Here is a 22,045-nt window from a genome sequence, read left to right on the forward strand (position 1 = left end):
GGGAAAGAAAGCGATAGGGAGTTGCTCCAGACCAACTTAAACATGATTGCAGCATGGGCAAATGAATGGAGCATGACGTTTAGCGTTGATAAGTGCATGGTCGCTCATTTTAGTTCGAACAACCCACGGTTCTCTTACGAGTTGAATGGTGTCAGTATCCCGGATGCAACTAGGGTCACCGATTTGGGAATTCTCATTCAACAGCTTCTCAATTCTCTTCAATGGCGCCGAGGTTTTCTGAACATTGTTCAGCGGTGGTCAAAAAATCGAATAGAATGCTTGGTCTCATTCTCAAAAAGGTCTCTTCGCGTTCTCCTAAAGTCATTCTTCCGCTTTTTCGAGGATTAGTTCTTCCTGGACTGGAGTATGCTGTAAGGTTTTGGAGACCATACTTACAGAGGGACATAGACTTGGTTGAAGGGGTGCAGAGAAGAGCTACACGTGTCCTTATTGGCACACAGGGGTTGAGTTATGAAGAGAGACTTCATTTTTTGAATATGTTTACTTTGGATGAACGCAGGTGTAAATTGTAACACAATTGACACATTTAAAAAGAAATACGATAAACATGTTTGGATAAATCGAGAAGCTATCCATACTTAGAATAAGACAACCATAAGTATTCTTTATGAGCATTGTATAATATTTTATCACGTGTATATATTGTTTACAATTTTTGTTAATTGCATTTTTAATTGGGTTGCTGTATTTTTGAAATATATGACATCCATGTTTTTATGGGCATTTTTTTCTCAGCCACCTTGTTATGCATTTTGCCTGTTGTAGCGTTGTATTTGTATTTGAATGAAGGTGATTAAACTAGTGATTATACAAGAATAGCTTCCTTTATCAAACAACTTTGGTTTAATTTCTTTTGTTTTGAACTTATTTCTGAAAATTTATCTAATTTTAAAATAATTTTTTAAGGTTTTAATCTAATGGTTTCTAAAATCTTTATAACCAAACTTTTAAAACCTCTCATCATGACCTGGAGAATATTCGAGAATATTACATCTCGAACTAAAAGTTGTTATTGGGGGGTGATTATACAAAAATTGTTTTGTTGTAAATGTTTCAGGCAATGAAAACTGATTTATATTTTACAATGTAAACAAAATTAGTAAAAAAATTTAAATTATTTAAAAGAAAAATGAATATTCTTGACACCTCACATCTTCTCACCTCACATCTCTAAGCAACGCTAGCTGCAATCAGCCTAAACCTCAGATGTAATTTATTTAATAGTAGGCAAACACATTGTCTTATCGGAAAATGAATTGCTGGGGCCTACGTAGCCTACATCATGAATTTTCGGATCTTTGTGCTCTTAAATGCCTCTATGCATGAACTCTATTTACGAAACAAAATATCTCTAATGTTGGTTAATATTAGGTGAATAACTAAATTGAGAAGAAAAAAAATCAGAGTGAAAATGTCTTGCTTTTTTTTTATAAGTTCAGTAGTAAAAACTGTCAAAATTTAGAATTTATACATTGTATATCCGTCTTCCGGCAGTGCCGTCTTAACACATGGGCCCATTCGGGTACCCCAAGAGAAGAGAGGCCTCACAAAATCTAGGCCTCTGAAAAACCACTTGGCCAGGGGGCCCCATGATACTCTTAAGGCGGCCCCTGTCTTCCGGAACATATGAGAGAATGATTCAAATGACATTTATGACTGAAAAATTCTCAAGCTTCCCTAGGGAAACTACAGTTCAGAGGTTCCTAGAAAGGCATGCAATTAACACTCCAGAGGACAGTCGAAGTTGCTTCGCTCCGGGACAGGTATGATCTATAGATGTCCATGCTGCAGAATACTATAGAACATAAACAGCTAAAGCACCTGACACAGTGGTACAACAAAAATGGTGACATGACCGCAGAAAACATTGCTACCACAGGGAGTCCCCCATCAAGGGGTTAGTGCACCAACTTCTCGGTGAGTATAAAAAACAAGCCTGCCGTTTGGAATTGGCAATAAATTGTAGGTCCGGTCTAATTAGCCCTTGTGTGCAGAAAATGACCACCACCACAAAAATGATCAAACGATTAGCTAAAGCACAGCACGAATAAAAAGTACAAACATTCACCTTATGTGCACTATTGGTACCTCCAGACTAGATGATAACGCAATTGAGAGGGGAGGTTTTCAAGGGGAGAAATTACTAGATTTCTTTTGTGATGCCCCTTTTCCTTTGATGCTCTAGGCATGTTTTTTTTCTGGGTAAATATAGCTGTTATTCTTTAATGGCATAAAGAAAGGCCCGACTTTTTTCCGTGGTAGAGAATGCAATCACCTGCATATACACTCTTTTCCTCTTTGACATAAGCTAATGCCATACCTAATAACACTAAAAATTATATATTATAGGGGCTTTAAACTAAAATCCTTTGAAAATCAATAATAGTTTAATGGGGAAAAATTAAATTTTAATCAAACATTTCCAAAACATCTGCTGAAAAAGGAAAGGGTTTCTTTTGGAAAAATTGTGGCCCCTGAAATTTTGCGGCCTGGTGCGACCGCACCTTTCTCACCTCCTTAAGTCCGGCCCTAGACTAAATATGATTTTCTGAAGTTTTCCAACTTTTAGTTGGCTATCCTTTGAAAAGAAATTCTATTGCCATGACGAAGAAGCGGCTCTTGGGATACATGACTCACACGAGATGCCGCTCCAAAAGGGGGCGTCAAATCCAAGATGAAAAAGCGAAAAGCGAATTTTTTTTGATTGGACAAACATTTCCCCTCTTCTTTTTTCACTATGGAGGGTTGCAAAATCCTAGATGAAAGTGCGCAAAAGATTATTATTTTTTAGGAATTGCAGGGCCAATATAAATCTGACATAGCTCCCATATTCAGGTGTGAAATATGTGGAAGTTAACGACTCCATTTTTGATTTAATTCAATTAAAGTTCCAAGTTTTGGTAAAATTCAAATGTCATGAGCCATTATTAAATGTTTTAATAGAATTTTTGGCACTAAATGATTGAAGTAATGAGTTTTATTAACTTTTAACTGATATATACGTCTCCGCAAGATTTGGTGAGCTAGTGAGTTTATTCGAGTTTCGCTCAACTTGAAGAAAATATGCTTTTCAGAATGAGGAATTTATGGCAAATATTTTATTTAAATAGAATGTAATGAAAACGCACTCTCTAGACAATGGCAGTTTTGCATAAAAATTTATAACTACCTCTAAAAATAGTATTTTTACCTCTCTTCACGCCTGAGATAAAACTATTACAGAAAAGAAATGTTTTTATTGATTAATTTGTGTTTGTTGTCTATGAAATTGCCCTCAAGCAACAAAAATCAATTAATTAATTAATTGATTAATTAATTTTCAGTCAATATCTTTATTAGGACCATCTGAGTTAAGATCTGAAGTCACTATGTGTACCTCAGATGTTAACTTGAAGAAAGAATCATTCTAAAAACTACTTATTGTCTAAAGAAAATGAAGATTCACATATGTATACTTCTGGAGCGAAGAGATTACATATATGTCACATGTAACATACATTTACGTACTCTAAATTATTACATATATACGCTACACGAAATTTCATTTCTTATAATTTAGAAAAGTACTAACGATGAGGTATTGCAATTTTCTTGAAAAATTCATTTTATTCCTGAAATATTATGTAAGTGTTTACATTTTTGTGTGATAAGGTTATAAAAGGTTTTTCAAGAATGACTTTTACTTATTGTTTAAATATTTCATAACTGAATATGGTATGAGTGTGAATGTGTTACATTACATAACATAATATGATGCATTATAATTATATACTCAAAATAAATGTATGATTAAAGTAATTTTAATGTTCTTGGAAGATAATTTTTATGTTTTAATAACCCCTAGTTAAAATAAATTTTCGAAATTAAAAGTGACAAAGTGAATGAGAAGAGAATATTTAAAAATATAAATGAAATAGGCTGTATATATAAGAGATAGGTTATATATATAATAAGATTTAAAAACTCAAAAGTCTTAAATTATTAAGAATTATCCCTTTTGGAAAATAAAAAAATTTCGTTTTTCAATATTTGTTTATATTATATAGGATTGATTTTTTTTTTCGAATCCCTCATTCCCTAAATATGTTACAAAAGAATGAATGAAATTCGTTGAACAAATGAAGGAAAGTTTTCATCTACTCGATCGAGTCAAATTTCGTTACAATAACAATCCTAGCATTAACACGAAATCACTATGTTCTGCGAAAACGAGCCAAATGTAATAGCGCAGAACCTGTTCTTTCCCAGACGATACTGCTCATCTTTTCTTCACGTTCGACAAGTTTTATGAATAGCGTGCACTGTCTATTATATCTTTAGTCTATGGCTTTTGCACCGGGCATAACTAGGTCTAAGACCGGCCCTGATTGGGGGACCACCACCAAAACCATTCAAATGCTTAGAGCACTTCAAACGTCTTAATCCGGTGGTAAGTGAACGCCATACGTGGATAACGTTGTTTAATAAAAGTATTTTTTTAAAGTTTAAAAAAAATTAAGATTAAAAATGAAAAAAAATTAATTAAAAAAAATATTTGAAATAATTTTAAATATTTATATTTTTTAAATAGTTTCAAATATTTAAAAAGAAAAATTAAAATTTTTAAATTAAATTTAAAGGTTATTGAAGTACACTGCTGGCCACCGAAATTGCAACACCAAGAAAGACAAGAGATATCGCAACAATATTTATTTTGTAGATAACATGTTGACCAAGCATCAAATGATTAAATTTATAGACTTCTGTGAAGTGTGGTTCCTGCCAAAATCAGTAGCCAGAGTAGCCGCCATTGTTTGAGATCACCGCTGCCACACGCCTCGGCATTGATTCAAAGAGACTTTGGATGTGTTCTTGGGGTACAGCAGACCAAGCAGCTTCCACGCGTTGCCAAAGTTGATCTGGTGTGGCAGCTGGGGATGTAATCTGGGTCAATCGTTGAGCAACCCTTGATCACATGTTTTCTATCGGCGAAAGATCCGGAGAGCGAGCTGGCCAGGGAAGCAATTCAATCTGGCGATTGACGAAGAACCTTTGGACAATGCGTGCCACGTGTGGTCGCGCATTATCCTGTTGAAATATGGCTGTGGGCAAGCCCTGAAGGTAAGGAAGGACAACTGGCTCCAACACCTCGGAGATGTAGCGCTGGCTTTTTAAAGTACCGGCAATGCGTACTAGAGGAGTGCGAGAGTGATATCCAATACCGCCCCATACTATAATGCCCGATGCCGGACCAGTGTGGCGGTGCATAACGCAGCTGTTCAGCATCCTCTCTCCACGGTGTCTCCAGACTCGAATCCGACCATCGTGGTGTTGCAGACAGAAGCGTGACTCGTCAGTAAAGACAATTTCATTCCATTGTGCCGTCCACATCCTTCTTTCATCGCACCATTGGCGGCGGAGACGTCTGTGGCTCTGCGTCAAGGGTAGACGAAGCAATGGACGTCTTGCGGACAGACCACTCTGCTGTAAACGGCGTCGAATGGTACGCGCAGACACTGGATGATGCGGTACAGACTGAATGTGCTGTGCTATGGTTCGTGATGTGGCTGAGCGATCCGTCACTGCCATACGCACAATACGCCTGTCATCACGTGAAGTGGTGCACTGAGGTGGATGCGATCGAACACGTCGGTCCGTCGTACCCTCCTGCATCCAACGATCACATATCCGCATTACAGTTGTTTGGTTTCGTCCAACACGACTACCGATTTCCCTGAAAGATAACCCACAATCTCGGTAGGCCACTATCCTTCCTCTGTCGAACTCGGATACTTGATCAAAAGATGATCGCTGTTTTCTACGAGGCATAATTGATCGTTTTTTTGAAAAAACCACAGGAAAAACACAATTGCCGTACTTCAAATCGTCGAAATCTCCAAGCCTTAAATAGCGCTTTGAAGTGGCGCCACAGGCGCGCGTGATGTGCGTCTGCGCTGAAATTCTAATCATTTGCATATCTCACCTCCGCTAATGCATGTTGTAAATTTCATATTATTTGCATGCTTCCTTCAGGGTGTTGCATTTACAGTGGCCAGCAGTGTATTTAGTGTCAATAAAAATATTCGTAATGAACAGAACGGCTTATAATTTCGGTTCCGTCAGTGGCTGTTGTTGACAAGTTTTATTGTATAAAATTGTTAAGTATGGAAAAAAGGCAGTTAAATTTGCTATATCTCCATCTCAGAAAGAAGCGGAGGGATAGACGTAGGTGGGTACATCCTTTTGATGAACAGGGACCTTCATATTGTGTGTTTAATGGTATTTATGGCAAATAATTAAAAAAATTCAGTGCAAAATCATCTTTAAAAAGTAGCCAAAGATGCGGACGAATTCGCTCCGCATCCGCGTCGTGTGAATAGTTCCGAATTACCTGATGTACAAAACTTGTATGTGCGGATGCGGAGCCAGCACTTAGAGGCCTTTCACGTGAATGCGGATCCAGAAGAAGTTTTAACAATTGGAGTATACCAAGCCTTTCAGACGAGCCAAAATATCTCCGCACCTGCATCACGAGAGAGAGGGGTCAGTTTTGTTAGACTTCATCCTTGATATGAGAATTCTTATCTGTAGGTTTCTTTTTGGTTAGCGTGTATCTCTGCTTGTGAATAACTGTAAAAATTACTGTTCTGTGAATAAATATGTGATATTTCATCCTGTGTTCATTTCAAGGACTTGTGAGACATTATCCGGAACATTAATATATCAGTCATTTAACTGTTTATATTAATGTTTTCACTTTCACACTTTTTTTTTATTCGGTTATAGTTAGTTTACTATGGTTTATGAGGCAGAGGTTTTGGACAATATGATAAAAAACCATGAAGGTTACCATACTACCCAAAACCTTGCCAACCTTGACATATATGTATATATACTTGTGAAATATACAATTTGACTATAGCATACCATAAAAGCTGAAGAAAAGGTTTTGGTTACTCAAGTTTACTACAAGTTAGATGTACAATCTGTGTTTGCAAAAAAATTGCAAACTATAACTAATATTTTACTTTAATAATTGTAGTAAATTATTGATTAGAAATAAAACATATGTAAAAAGTAAGTTTTTCATCATTATGGTATGTACCTATTCTATTCAAAACATCATCCAAAAGCATTCTTTTATGTTTTTTACAGTTTAATGCTTGTCACCAAACCCTGTTTTGAGGTTTTGGACAAACTAGTTTAAGATAGATTTTGGACAGTAAAATCAACATGCCCCAGTCCAAAGCCCCAACCTTGTATGATTTTTTTGTTTTGTTTCAGGTATTACTTTCTTATGGAGCTAATGTTTCTGCAAAAACTTGTGATGAAAGAGAACCGTTGCACTGTGCTTGCCAGTGGGATTGTGTGGAAGCAGCTTCAATACTATTACAAAATGGAGCCAATATAAATGCTTTAACGTCTGGGAAGTTGAGTCCCCTTCACTTGGCATCGGCTAACTCCAAAGCACGTCGAACGTTAGAACTGCTATTGTGGCATCCTTATGTCAATAGCAGTTTGAGGAGCGATGGGAATGATTTAGCTTATGATACTGCTCGACGGTCTAGTCCATATGCTGCACTTTTTGAGATTTTAGAAGCATCTTTGAATGAATACTGAAAATTTTGATCTGAAGTTGTAATAGTAGTTTCACGCATATATATGGTTTGCAAGAAACTTATTTTCAAATGTAGTTTTAGTAGCTCATGGAAAATAAAATAAAGTAAATGAAAAACTTTTTTTGCAATTATGAATAAAAAATGTTTCTGTGAGAGCTTTTATACAGTGCCCTTTGTTTTCATCTGAATAAAGATCATCAGAAGAATATTTTATGATAGTAACTACTAGGAACAGCTTTATCTTGTCTCTTGTACCACTATTTAAAATTTTACCATTTGGAATGGGATTGATTATTAATGCAAGTTTTTTGACCATACGAACTGTACAATATTGTGCAGTACAATTTATTCATGTTTGTTGAAAACCACAAATATTATTAATGGAGGAAAACACTGTTATTAACCATACATATAAAGCAGAACAGATTTAAAGTTGATTTCTTAATGTAATATTTTTTGCTTATTCATGTTGACATAAGAGATAAAAGCCAACAACTAATTCTGCTAGAATAGAAAAAAAAATAAATGAAAAAATAATTTATCTTTACTTACTAAGTAGTGCAGACCCAGAAATACCATACAAATCGGCCAACTGCTAAGGATTGTTCATAGTTTGAACAATCACGAATGAACACGCTCAACTGTGGAGCTACGAGACAGACTCTCAATCGTTTTTTCTTCAAATTGCATATATTTTTTTTCCAAAAAATATTTGGGTTTCTTGCTGTATTTTAATTATTTGTATTATTTTTTGAAATCGTGTTGATCTTTACCGTAATATGTGAAGTAGTTTGAGAGAAGACAAACTGACTTGGAAACGGTGTCTACCATCATGGAAAAGTCATGGAAAGTCCCGAAAAGTCGCACAGTATGAGATTTGGTCACAAATTTTTTCATGATTCCCCAGAGATCTTTCTTCCCTAAAATTTAGGCTTTTGAGAAGCTGTAACATTCGATTCTCCCCCCCCCCCTTTTTTTTTTGCCCGGAGGGAGGGATAGGTGGGCGAGTAGCAACAGAAAAGAACAATGTTATCTATCAATGTGTTTAACCTACATTGGGGCAGAGACACATGGGTGGAGGGGGAAAGGATATTTCGACTGGATGGACAAAAAAATAATTTGTATTTCTTTGCTTATCCGGACTTTTCACATCTTTAATATTCGCCTGAAGCAGTGTGGTCAGAATCACATGATATTTATTTCCTAGGGGAAGGGGAATCGGCTGTGATCCGACAGACCACCGCAGTCGGAAGTCGTCTTGGGAACAATATTGGTTTTCACAGAAAGGATATGATGTAGGATATATATATCCCCTAGGCTGTTGGATCCCCGAGCCAGAGTTTTAGGCTGCCGGCACACTACGGTTCGGCTGGTGCGGTTGATCTTATCAGCAACCGTAGAATTTCGCGTGAAAAACACACTGCTGTTAGCAACCGGGTTTTTTTATATATTTTTTAATGTCACGTGACATCTCAGGATTGGCTAAATTATTTTCGCCAAGCTGAAGTTGGGTCCAGCTAGCATGCAAATTCGTGCTCATAAGCTGCATTGCAGTAAAACCCCCTCTTAACGGATACTCCCTCTTTTACGGACAAATAATAATTTACAGTTGTATCTATATATATAAAATTGATTTTCTGTCTGTGTGTGTGTATGTATGTTCTCTATACAAATCTACAATTTTAGATCGATCGTCGCCAAATTTTGCATATATACGAAATGAGACCCGACTTGAACGATAGGCTACTTTAAAATTTCGTCAGAGCAGGGCAAGTGCCCCAAATGGGCAAAAAACTGTCGGGCAACAATGGTTTTTGGGCCTCAACAATCACTTTCCGAACGTTTACTTTGGTTACCGTGGTTTCCTAGCAATGTGTTTAAGACACGTATATGCCTTTACAATGGTTTGTCATTTCTTCAATGCTGTACGTATATGTATAATAGTTTATGTCTATGTGTAGCAGTAGTAGGTAGGGCCTCCAAAAAATGGGTTGGGGGTCCATGATGTTCTTAAGTCAGCCACCTCGTTGGGCAGTTTGCCTGTTGTGGCGTTGTATTTGCATTTAAAAACTGTAAAAAATCAAATTTTAAAAACATTATGAAAGGTCGGTCGTCTTAAGAGTATTATGGGCCCCCCGGGCCAAGTGGTTTTTAGGAGGCCCTACATGGTAAATCCTTGAAAATTTAAATCGGATCTCATTTTTGGGAGGCCCCTCTTCTCTTGAGGCACCCGGGCATAGCCCCCACATCCTGATGCGGGGCCCCTTCATAGTGAATTTATGGCGTGAAAAAACAAAAAAATGATGAGAATCGTCCCAGGCCCCAGGACTGGAGCCCTGTCAGCCTCCCCCTTGTGGGGGGCCATGATGCGTGCACTACACGAATTATACCATAAAACTCAATTAAAATAAGTATGAAGAAGACAGATCCATGTATGACGTATTTCTTTTTTAATCTCTTTATTAAATCAAACAAAGTTGGGTTTTTATGCTTGTTAACAAGTTAAATAGCAGTAATGTAATTCCATTCTAGAAGAAGTTTTTCCGACTTCTTCGTCCCTTAATATCCAACCAAGAGATGTGTGGGGGGAGGGATGGGGACGATCACCACACCAAGAGAGTGATAATATGGTAGAATGAATCTGTCCCGTATTTTACGGGACAGTAATGACTAGCAAAAAATGCCTCCTCTGACACATCACTCTGTATTCGCGTCTTGGGGAGTGGGGGGCGTTGACTACTGTTTTTGCACCGGGCGCCACTAGGTCTAAGACCGGCCCTGATAAAATTATAAGTGATTAAAAGAGTTAAACTCAGAATATCTAGTGCTTGCTATGCCTTTGTTGAGGGGGTAAATGTAGGGTATCTGGCAACACCAGAAAAGAACATTATTACTGGGCAGGTGATGGCAACACCTAGGGAGAACATAGATTGTCAACGACGAGAATGGCCACCTGATCCCAGTCAACAAGAACATCGAAATTTGTATTTTATTATTGTTTAATTATGTAAAGTAGTTTAATAAAACATATATCCCACATACATGTGTACATTAGATCAGTCAACTTCACCTTTGACGCTGGGAGGGGGGGATTATCTCCGCCCATGATCGACATCAGGAAGTTAAGAATGGAATTTGGGATGTCGTCCAGGCATGGCCCCCACATCCTGGAGCCGGGCCCCCGATCAGATTTTCACGGGCCCCCTTTATGATGAATTTACAGCGTGAAAAAACAAAAAAGGTAAAAATCGTCCCGGGCCGCAGGGCTGGAGCCTTGTCATCCCACCCCTTGTGGGGGCCATGCGTCCAGGCCTACAGAGTAAGATTTCAATTTTTTCAATAATTTTAGAATACCCTCTTTGGAGAGAAATATTGGAGGTGAATTGTGTGAATAGTCTTCTTCTTCTTCAATTATACAGTGAACGGAGTCAATAAATGAGTATCGAGGAGGGGAGGTATCTATCGAGAAAAAAACAGAGCAGAACGCTAAATTGAATTTGGCATCCATCTCTGAATGAGAGGATATATTATCTTTATTTGAAATTTTGAGCGATGGGGGGCCAACGGATTTCGGTCTCCAAAACTTTGTGGGATTTGTTTTTGAATAATAAAGTAGTGAATGAGAGAGGTATTTGGTCTTTTGGGTGAAAATAAAGTCTCGGGTGGAGGCTGAAGTTTATAGATTTAAGTGAATTGGATTTGATGGTTTTATATTTGAAAGAAATATGGCGGATTTTTCTCTTTAGATGAATAATATCTCTGGTGATCCACGGATTAAGAAAACACTTAGAGGATACTTTTTAATTGGAACTGTAGCTAGACACATGGCCCCCACATCCTGAAGCAGGGCCCCTAGGCTGGGATCTTTTATGGGCTCTCCGACCAGACTTTCATGGGCCCCCGCCATGATGAATTTATAGCATGAAAAAACAAAAAATGATAAAAATCCTCCCGGGCCCCAGGGCTGGAGCCTTGTCAGCCCACCCCTTGTGGGGGCCATGCACCCGGGCCGTGCTCGGGTGGACCCATGCGTTAAGACGGCACTGACTGATGCCCCGAACTCCGAGCCAGACAGGAGCGCAAATGTTAACCTTTCATCTCTCCTTCACCCGGGTGGGCCCCGTGGTAATTTGTACTCTTTTGGATGAGGTAACTAATTGGTTTTTGTTCCATAAAAAAAGGAGAAAGGATTCCTCCTTGCGAACACACACAACCTCTTCCGATAATTTTTTCAGCTTGGCGTCAAGAACACGAGCAGTGATTGTTCGGTTTCTGAGAATATGATCGATCCATCTAATTAACATAGGTGGAGTGTTATAATCTATTAGTGCCTTACATACAGAGTCAAAAGGGGCCATTCAAGTATTACGTAAGCAGATTTTCAGCCATTTTTGACCCCCTCCCCCCTTGTCAGCAAAACACTGACCCTCCCTCTCTTCCCGTCAGAAACATTTCGTCAGCAGCTTAGAATATTTCATATCTTCAAAAGGGGTGGTTGATGACGTAAGCAACCTTCAAACCCCCCCCCTCCCCCTTTGTCATCAAAAGTCAGCAAATACGAAATCCGTCCCCCTCTCGATGCTGACGTAATACTTGAATGACCCAAAAGTAACGTTGTCAAAGGCTCCAACAATGTCCAGAAAAATACAAACAGCAAATTGTCCATTGATAATTGTGTTTTCAATTCTCCAAATCAATTGATGAAAAGCAGAGTCAGTGGAAAACCCCGTATTAAAACCATGCTGGTTCACATTAATCTTACCCTTTAAGTGGGGAATGAATATCTTGAAGATGCCAGAGAGTATCAGTTTTTCCAGTAACTTCAACTGAAAAGAAGATAATATAATCATTCTGAAGGATGATGATTTATAATAGGAGTCTTTTCCTTGTTTTGGTGGGAAGACACCTTTGGAGCTCTTCCATACTTTGGGTGTGTATCCTAAAGCTAAGCTGGCTTTGTAGAGGCGAATCAACTCGATGCCTATAACTTCCCATCCTTTTTGTAAAAAAATAGGATATATACCATCTGTGCCTGGTGACTTTAAGGAAGAAAATTCCCTCAAGGCTTCGGTACATTTGTCATATTCAACTATCATGTTGGCTGTTGAGGTGTCTACTGGTTTGAAGATTTTTATTTATTTTTTTATTTTATTTTATTTTTTAACCGAGCACACCTCAGGTCTATCGCCATAGGCAATTTTCTACCTAGTGAGTTGTGCCGGAAGTGTAAGTGTTTATACCTAACAGTCTGAGTGCGTATCTAGTGGTGTGTATGATTTTTCAGTGCTGCCATCTATATCTAAGAAGTGAAGTGAGTGATGTGTAGTGACTGAATATTTGTACTGTTTGTAGGTCTGTTGCTCTCTGTGGCGAGACTTTCTAACGGGGAGATCGGCTCGCATTTGCGCCTCGAAGTTGGGAACCACATAAAACCAACTTCAGCCGACCACCACTGTGGCGACGGTGGGGCTCGAACCCGGATGCGAGTCCGCCACTATGACCACTCGACCACCACAGCGGCTGGTTTGAAGATAGGTCTAGTCTGTACATCACAGTATGGTTCTGTTGGTCTGCCTAGGTGATAATCCAAAAGACATTTCAGCGTCTCCACTGGACTGGCGATATAGTTACCATCTGATCGTTCTATAACATTAATTTTGTCATAGGAATTGTTTTTGATCAATTTGATAACCTTGGCAGTTTCTGACAGTGAACTCTCTGTGCAGAACTTCTTCCAAGAACTGGCGGCCCAGGAAACTCTAAACCCAGTTTTTCATCCGTACCCTCTACCGCAGACGTCCTCGGAGACCCCATTCCATCCCCCAAGGAGTTCCGCTGAAAATTTCAAAATAATAGTATATAAATTTTGAATTTCGAAGTTCAGTGGGTGGAATATCTGCTACAATTTTGTACAAGCTGCTACATTTTGCTACAATTTCCGGCCGTTTGCTATATTTTGCTACAAAAACACCGAAAAACTTCACTTCTGCGCCGTCTTGCGCTAAAAACAAAATTTTCCCTTAAGAAATTTGAAGTCACGTCACAATAGAAGCGGACTATTCGATAACATCATTTGCCCTTCCCACAATTTTATTTCTTGGGGCCACAAATGGAATCAGCTTCAGGCCCCTTCCCCAGGCATCTGACTACGTATAAAATGAGGTCAAACTATGCGAATGCGCAACAACAAGAATGCCAAATAACAAGAAGCTAGCAGGAATCGTACCAGTAAAATTGAAAAAAGTAATAATTTTAAAGAATTTTTTTGTACATTTGTTCACTTTTCACTTTCACCGAGAGGTGAATACAGAGTTGCTGTAAATATGAATAATTTTGTAAAGAAAATCTTTTCAGCTTTGGTTTTTTTTTATTTTGAATAATGGGGGGGGGGGATGCCGATGAGTTTTTTTGCTGTTATGAATACAGAAAAATGCATTCATAATTATTCAGTTATGCTGTTATGAATACACTCTTTTAACAAAATGTTATGTTATACTCTTGACCAAAACTTGACGGATTTTAAAACACTTTGGTGACTACAGAAAAGTATGGATAATCTGTACGGGGATTGATTACTTTTTGAATTCATATAATGCTAGATAAAAAAAAATCAAAAGTTATTGTTTCTAAACTGCTCTACATCTATATTTTTGGGAAGAGTGAAAATTTGGGTGACACAGATATGTATTTGCATATGTGCCCTCCCCTCCCCTTTTTTTTGTAAAACTTGGAAGTTCTGGAGTTTGCCATGATTCCTTAAAAACTCCTTAATTTTTATTTAGGAAATTTTTTATGAACCCTGAGATGTATCATTGACGTCGGTAGGAATAGCAATAATATCTGCCACTCATAGCCTTTAAAAAACAGACATTCAACGAAATATTATAGGCGCCAAGATTATTTTCCCTACAAAATCCGTTCAAAAATGTGTATTCTGACTTGTTCAGGACCCCTTCCATGCTGGCAGAGAAGTCGACGTAATTTCCGATAATTTTATACTGTCCTCACACTTCAATTTAGTTATCAGTTATCATACATAAAAATATTAGGCGTCAAAGACAATTTCTTAGTCGCCATGGTGACCTAGCGCCTGGGATTTGTCAAGCCCTGTGTATGAGTGATTTTCTATCAGATTATTTTGAACAGAAATTTTTTCAACAGAAAGAATTTTGTAATTTCTTGAACCAAATTTTATGATTACTATTGTGAAAGAAGACACTCTCTGAAATAAAAAAAGTATGTGTTTTTTTCTCTCAAAAAAGGTTAACAACGTCTTTTACGTTGCTTAGAAACAAAATTTGAGTTGACTTAATTTAGTATTGATAAAAGGATAGAAAAATGCATAATATTAAAATAATATATAATAATAATAATGAATAACTGAATTGATAATATTTGAGAAATAACATGAGATAACATCGGCGGGTCAAGACGAAAATCTTCGAGGGCCAAATCTGGCCATGCGTTGCAGACCCCTGGCTTACAAGGGTCTTGGCTGTACGTATATGGAAGGCTGTAAGCCAGGGGTCTTCAACGCATTGCCAGATATGGCCCTCGAAGCTTTTCATCGTGGCCCCCGGTGATTTTCAGAAAATGGTTGTTATTAGAAAACAATGAAAAATGACTAATTCCAGAATTGATGAAAGAAACAATTTCGGAATTGATTAAAAAAATAATTTCTGATGAAAGAAATTATTCTAGAATAAATGAAAGAAATTATTCTAGAATAAATGAAAGAAATTATTCTAGAATAAATGAAAGAAATTATTCTAGAATAAATGAAAGAAATTATTCTAGAATAAATGAAAGAAATAATTCCAGAATTGGCGAAAATTCAGAACCACTGAAAGAAATAATTATAGCATTTGCGAAATCAATAAGAGAACCAATTTCGTAATTTCTGATAGAAATCATTTTACAATCAACAGAAGTATAATTGCATAATTATTGAAAGATAAATAATTTCAAGATATTTTGAGAAGGAAAATAATCTCAAAGTTACCAAAATAAATAATTAAAGAATCATTTTAAGTGTTTTCAGATTAAAATTAATCTCGTAATTAATTAATTTAATTATCAATTAATCAAACTTTTTTAGAATAAGTGAAAAAAATTACTTCAGAACTAAACAAATTGATAACTAATAAAAAATAATTTCAGAACAAATAAAAGTCTTGAGTTATTTTTCTCCGGGCTTCTATTTTTTAAAATTATTTTTTGGTCCGTGGGCTTCATGGGAAGTTGACCCGTCGTGTCTGCAAAATTGAAGACCCCTGTTGTAAGCTGTTACTTCTAGCTAAGTACGGAACCCCTAGAACATCGTTTCTCAAACTTTTTGTTTCATCGCCCCCTTCTACAGAAATATTTTTCTCTCATCGCCCCCTAACTCAAGCAAAACCCATAGGATTCTATGTTATACTCGTAACTTCTATCGCCCCCCTGGACCATTCCATCGCCCACTAGGGAGTGATATTGCCCACTTTGGGAAACACTGCCCTAGAACAACACTCTGCCCAAGGGCCCATGTTTTGAGACAGCCTTGAATAGAACCAGGACAATTAGACGACAACAACAGTGGAGTGTAGTGAAGCTCAATAAACTCGAGAACCCAGGAGTCTGGAGACCATCTAATTTATAAAATTTTTGTTCACTATAAATTTTTACTGAGTGAAATAAGTAGTGAGTGTCTTGCTCCTCGATAAGTAGAGAGGGCCTAACAATAAGACAAGGGAACACATGAGGAGAAAATATTGGGAGACATGGGCAAAAAAAGAAACACTAATTTTTTTTTAGTTCACTATGTCGTTTGTGCACAAAAATTTTTACTTATTGTCCGAAAACTGTGCTCTAGTTCAGGACTGGACAAAATTCCAGGCGTCAAGTCATCACGGTGACAAGAAAATCTGTTTTGGTGCTTAAAATTATGCATAAGCATGGTTGTGCTAAAATCCGAAGCATATGACAATTTTTTTTATTTATTTCGTAATAATGTGTCTTCCAACATGGGAAGGGGGTGTGGCGGCGCTGTCGTCAAGATTGCGAAGGTGTTGGCATTCCAATATCATAAATCCGCCAACACATCGTTTTCGTGAGCACGCATTTTCTTTGCCTCCCTTTCGCTGTTCGAGAGAGAAGGCTTTCGTTTCTTGAAGAGTCAAGATGTGATTTTTATGTGTCCGTGTATTCTTGTTTCGTATATGTGTAACAACGTACCGTGTGTTTCTTCAAAGTAATAAACTTTATATTTAGCCATTATCTAGAATTTAAGTATATTTCGTGAGTCAGATTTACGCTACCTATGGACAAGTTACTACTTGAAGTGTCAGCACATCACTTTCTACACTAGTGATACATCCAAAAAGGGGTCATAAAATCCCGGAAGGATTTAAAAAAAAGTATCTAGGACTGTTTTTCTTTAGGGAAAAACATGCTTGGCTCCTAAAAAATTTGGATGGATTTTTTTTCGATTTGTTGCGCCCTGTGCCCTAGTTGAAATATCATTAAAATATTTAAAGATGATGAAGAAAAAAGTTTGAGATTTGTTGACTAAATTTTATTTAAAGTTTAATTTTTAATTTTAAAAGAAATTAAATTTTTTTTTATAACCCAAGTGCAGTATTTATTAATGAATCTCAAATCTTTTAAGAGCGGAACAGCGACCTTCATTTTGAATCAATTTTTATTGAATTACATTGGTATCACAGGACTACAGCTGCAGAACAGCATATTGTTCTCTTGTCAGAACCTGGTTCTGCTTATATGGGACATGCGACCAAGGCCGCAACTGGGAGGGGGGGGGGCAGGTGAGTCTGAGAGTCTGATACCCTGGGCGCTGGACCAGAAGGGGCAACGAATTCACCCTTTAACTGTTTCATCTACATGCAAGGGGCACCGAAATTCCGGTTGTGGCAAAGTGTCTAAAGTCTGTTCATTCTAACTTGGGTCCTAACGTAAATAAAAGCACATGTGCGATTCCCAAAATGATTGGTTGAAGAACATTTCACCTTTCTTACAGTACAACACCGCCAAAAATTTAGTCCTTCGTCGTTTGTCCCTCATATCATAAAATACCTCATAATTTTTATTTCTTTTAATTATTCATTCCGTATTGTTTCAAAGTTATCTGGAAGACGGGAAAAAAATATTTTTAAAGATCGGTCAAAGCATTTTTGCTATGTCTTCAGGGTGGGTGTTGACAGGATAGGCCTTTCACACTCAAGCATTACCGTCCCTTTTTTAACGGAAGTTTCATTTCTTCTTATTATTATTCCTATTCGCAAACAGATTTGGTATTATATACTTGTATACGATTCTTCAAGAGTTCTTGCAAGAAGAAGAGCTTTCTTCTTTATCGTTTGATGGCACAAATGAAATATGCGTGTTTATCTTGTTTGGCAGAGTCATTTGAAAATTCATTTCTTTGCAGCTGCTCTGGACTCCTATAAATAAAGTTGCTGTCAAGAAATTTTTTTTCTCACTCACACGCTTTGACGTACACTGGATACGGGGGGGGGGGTCACTTATCGTGGTGAATATACGCATTTCCAAAGAATTAGCACTTCTGCTTGAGCAGCTTGTTGGGAGGAAGTAATAATGGTTTCGTCGAAGACGGCGAGCCGAAAACGTCTGAGGATTATCATGAAGACATGAAGGTAAAATTTTGAAAATCTGGTTCGAAAGAGTAATGCTCATTTTTGATTCAGTTAGCCTCATTATGACAGACACTGCAGATCCCGTGAGAAAGCCTGGCCTAGGGGCCCATTAAAGATCCCAGTCAAGGGGGCTCTTGCTCATAGGCGGGGATAGACTTGGAAGTCTGAGGGGGCACATTCATTATTGCTGGGCGGAGGGGCATGATGATGATGTCAATTCATATATACATTAGATTAGTCGATTCCACCTTTGACGCTGGAGGGGCAATGCCCTCCCACGCCCCCCCCCCCGTATCTCCGCCTATGCTCCTGCTGCTGGATGTGTTGGGGTCATGGCTCGCAACCTACGCACGGATAAAAAACCGAAATTGTCTTGACAAAAAACAGGATATCAACAACAGGTCGAAGTAAAGAAACGAAATAATGTGGATGACTCTCTCGTCAAATTGGAACTGCTACAGCCCGTGGATAATTACAAAATATTTAATTACATAGACCCGCAAGAAAAATAAAAAGCTGCAACACAACGGTAAGTTGTTCATAATTTGTTTCACGTTATAAGTGGTAGCATATCCGGCCCAGGAAAATCATTTAGCTCAGAAATAAAATTGTAAAATTTTGAAGAAAAAAAAGTAATAAGAAAAAGACTTCTCACTATTTGCCGTAAAATAATAAACTCGTACAAGCTTTTGTAACGACCATGGCCCCCACACAGTGGCGGATTACCGCACAGGCGCATGAGGCGCGCGCCTGGGGCCTCGGCAGAGCGGGGGGCCTCCAAATAGTTGTGTGCTTCATCCTACATATGAATTTACATGCGCATCAACAAATCTCTTGAACTAAGTACAGTATCTGCTCTCCCTTTTTTTTTTAACCGCAATTTTTTTTGTTTTATGTATACTGTACGTATAAGAGTTATGGAAGAAAAACGGGAACTGAAAGAAAAGAACAATTTACAAGACGCAGCTCTCAAGGGCCAGTTCTTCCCCGACAAAGAAAGAAGAGACATTGTAATTTATTGTTATTGTGATTTTGTCCCCCACTTGTTTGAATGAAATACTATAAGCTGGTTCAAACAACATATACATTTGCAATCTATGACTGGAACCATACGACCATATGACAAAAAAAAAAGTGGGGTTTGAAATGAATGCTGAATGACATGCATTCTGAATCACGTGATTTTTCTGTTTCTCTTTTAACACTCCCTCCCCGGCTGAAAAAAATCAAGGGGGTTTCTTTTCCTTCTTTCTAAAAAAAAGAGCTACATTTTTGGATTGGTCAAGGAGGCTTGGGTAGACAACATCTTTGTGTCAGACCGAAAAGTGTTTATTGTTAATGTAATTGTAATGTGTGTTATTGTAATGAAAAAAATTTTCATGCCGATCCTCAAGATTTCCTTTAGGATTTAGATTGCAGAATCTCCAAAAATAACGGTAAGCAAAACTAAAAATATATAAATTATCTGATAAATTTTTATTTGAGCATTGCAATTCAACTACAGTAGTCTCTCGAGAATTCGGTCGTGCTCTAATCCAGCACGTCCAGGATATTTAGGTGGTGTGGTGTCACTTTTCTCCTGATGCCCTAACCCCTTAACACGTTCTAATATTTCTTAATTGCTGATCAAGTCCTGACTATGTCTTTGCACGAAATTTCATATATTATTTCAATGGGTTTCTTCAAAGTTAATCCAGCAATTTCGGTAAAATCTGGCACACCGTGGTCTAATACGTACCGGATTAGCGAGAGTCTACTGCAGGGGTCTTCAACCTTTGAGGCATAGGCCTTGAAGCCATCCATATTGAAACATTTTATAAAGTACGCGGGCCACAATGTTATACTGTGGCATTTTTCGTTATTAAACGAAACGGGGGGGGCATAATATAGAAGATTTTTATTCACTCTGAATACAAATAATACAAAGGCAAAGGCCACAACAGGCAGAGTGCCCAACGAGGTGGCTGAAAGAGAAAATAATAATAATTAATATAATAATAGTAAAAATAAAATAGAATAAACAAATAAAAAAATAATAATTTCTAAAAAAAAAATTTTTAATTTCATTTTTCTTTCATTAAATTTAATTCATTCTGAACTAATTTCTTCCATTAAGAATATAATTCTTATATTTACTCTGATATAATTTCTTCCCTCTATTCCCTCTATTGAAGAAATGTTTTTCTATTAAATATTATCAGTATCTTTATATCAATTCAAATATATTATATTTGAGATATTATCAAATCTTTATTAATCAGTAATATTAAATTACTAAAACTATGACGGATCTCCATTTTTGCCGTGTGGCTGAAGGCACCAGGACGGACATCATAGATTACTAAAAATATGATGCAGAATTTTACTGTGATTATTTTTCATCTAGTACCAGAGAATATCATTATATTTCCTTATCTTATTTTTGTGTTTATGGTTTTGGTGATGCAAAAATAAAAAAAAAGTTATGATTTTCATAATATTGTTCATTTTAGTGAACCATCTCGTTCTTATTAGGGCCAAAATGGTGCAGTGGTGGATGAACTCAAATTTGTGGGTGGGGGCGGTGGTTGTGACAATGTGTTCAATTTTTCAGGACGGTTCTGATTTTTTTTGGAAAAAATTCTGAATTTTCCCCCTTTTTTAAGCAAATTTATTTTCTTGGTTTGTTATTCAGTCAAAAACGTAGAAAACATTTTTTTTTCCATTTAATTTTTCTGCTCTCGGGGGGGGGGGGGGTGACTGGCCCCTACCTTTAATCCGCCCCTGATAGGGGGGCCTCCAGATCAGGTTGCGCCTGGGGCCTCCCAAAATCATGATCCGCCACTGCCCCCACATCCTGCCGCAAGCCTCCCCCCTCCCCAGGCTGTGATCTTTGGCGGGCCACAACCTGAACGAATCTATTGTCCGACAATCTTGGGGCGTGTAAAAATTGTGAATACCCGACTACAAGGGAATGCAGACTCCTCGAACGGGGGGGGGGGGGGGGCAGGGCGATGCGAATCGCCAAAGTAGCGTGTGTTCCGGACAATTTCCACAAGACTTCGAAATTGCAAAACAAGAAGAGGTTCGACGGACAAACACAAATTTATTTATAGAACAGCAATTTACACGTATTTACAAGCCAATCAGAGAGCTAACAACTTTCTCGCAAAGTTTAAATCGCGACTGACTTTTCATCGAATCTCTCTAATCTGGAATCTCTCCTCTTGTATGATCGCCTCACTATTTATAGCTCTGGTCGAAACTTCGAGAAAAAGAATATTCCACAAATTTTTATTTCATAGTCCAGGTTTGTGGCGCCACTGTCTAGAGGGGTGGATCCCTCTGGAATGTTCTTGGCCCCCTCCACCGGTTTTCCGCCAATCGCACGTGTTTGCGCTAAACCGAAACCGGTATCAGCTGCTGTTGCCAACAGATTTCGATATTTGTGATAGATTTCTCTTCACGAGGCTGGATCGTCCTCTTCATGCCATCTGACTCTCGTGAGAGAACAGTTCCGGTCCTGCCATTGGTCTTTTTCTCTTTTTCTGCTTCTGGAATGTCCATCACTTTCCTTTTTACGACCACATCCGAGTAGAGCGATACGTTCCTTCGGCGTATGGAACTGGTCATTCCTCATGTCCGAGGAAAATCCGTGTTTCCTCAAGACGTCCTATCCGATGATGTACGGATCCCTTATGTCGACTACGAAAACGGTGTGTCCATAGGTGATTGTGGCGAACTTCACTGAGACTTTAATTTTTCGCGCACAGTCATTTTCACTCCCGTGACTGG

At 37.9% G+C, this 22,045-nt stretch overlaps 1 protein-coding gene across 4 annotated transcripts in view; it reads left to right on the plus strand.

Moving 5' to 3' along the window:
• LOC149078246 (ankyrin repeat domain-containing protein 49-like) overlaps nt 1-7,774 on the plus strand; it is a 107,463-nt gene extending 99,689 nt beyond the window's left edge. For all 4 annotated transcript variants that reach the window (XM_089241858.1, XM_089241860.1, XM_089241861.1 and 1 more), the window contains one exon: nt 7,285-7,774. In XM_089241858.1, the coding sequence (XP_089097984.1) occupies nt 7,285-7,620 (336 nt within the window). In that variant the 3' untranslated portion in view covers nt 7,621-7,774. The remainder of the gene's footprint in view (nt 1-7,284) is intronic.
• Nucleotides 7,775-22,045: the final 14,271 nt, after the last annotated feature.

Source organism: Pholcus phalangioides, unplaced genomic scaffold (assembly GCF_987345545.1).
Source record: "Pholcus phalangioides strain wild (caught in Gottingen) unplaced genomic scaffold, Ppha-v1.0 ptg000014l_1, whole genome shotgun sequence".
Lineage (NCBI taxonomy): Eukaryota > Metazoa > Arthropoda > Arachnida > Araneae > Pholcidae > Pholcus > Pholcus phalangioides.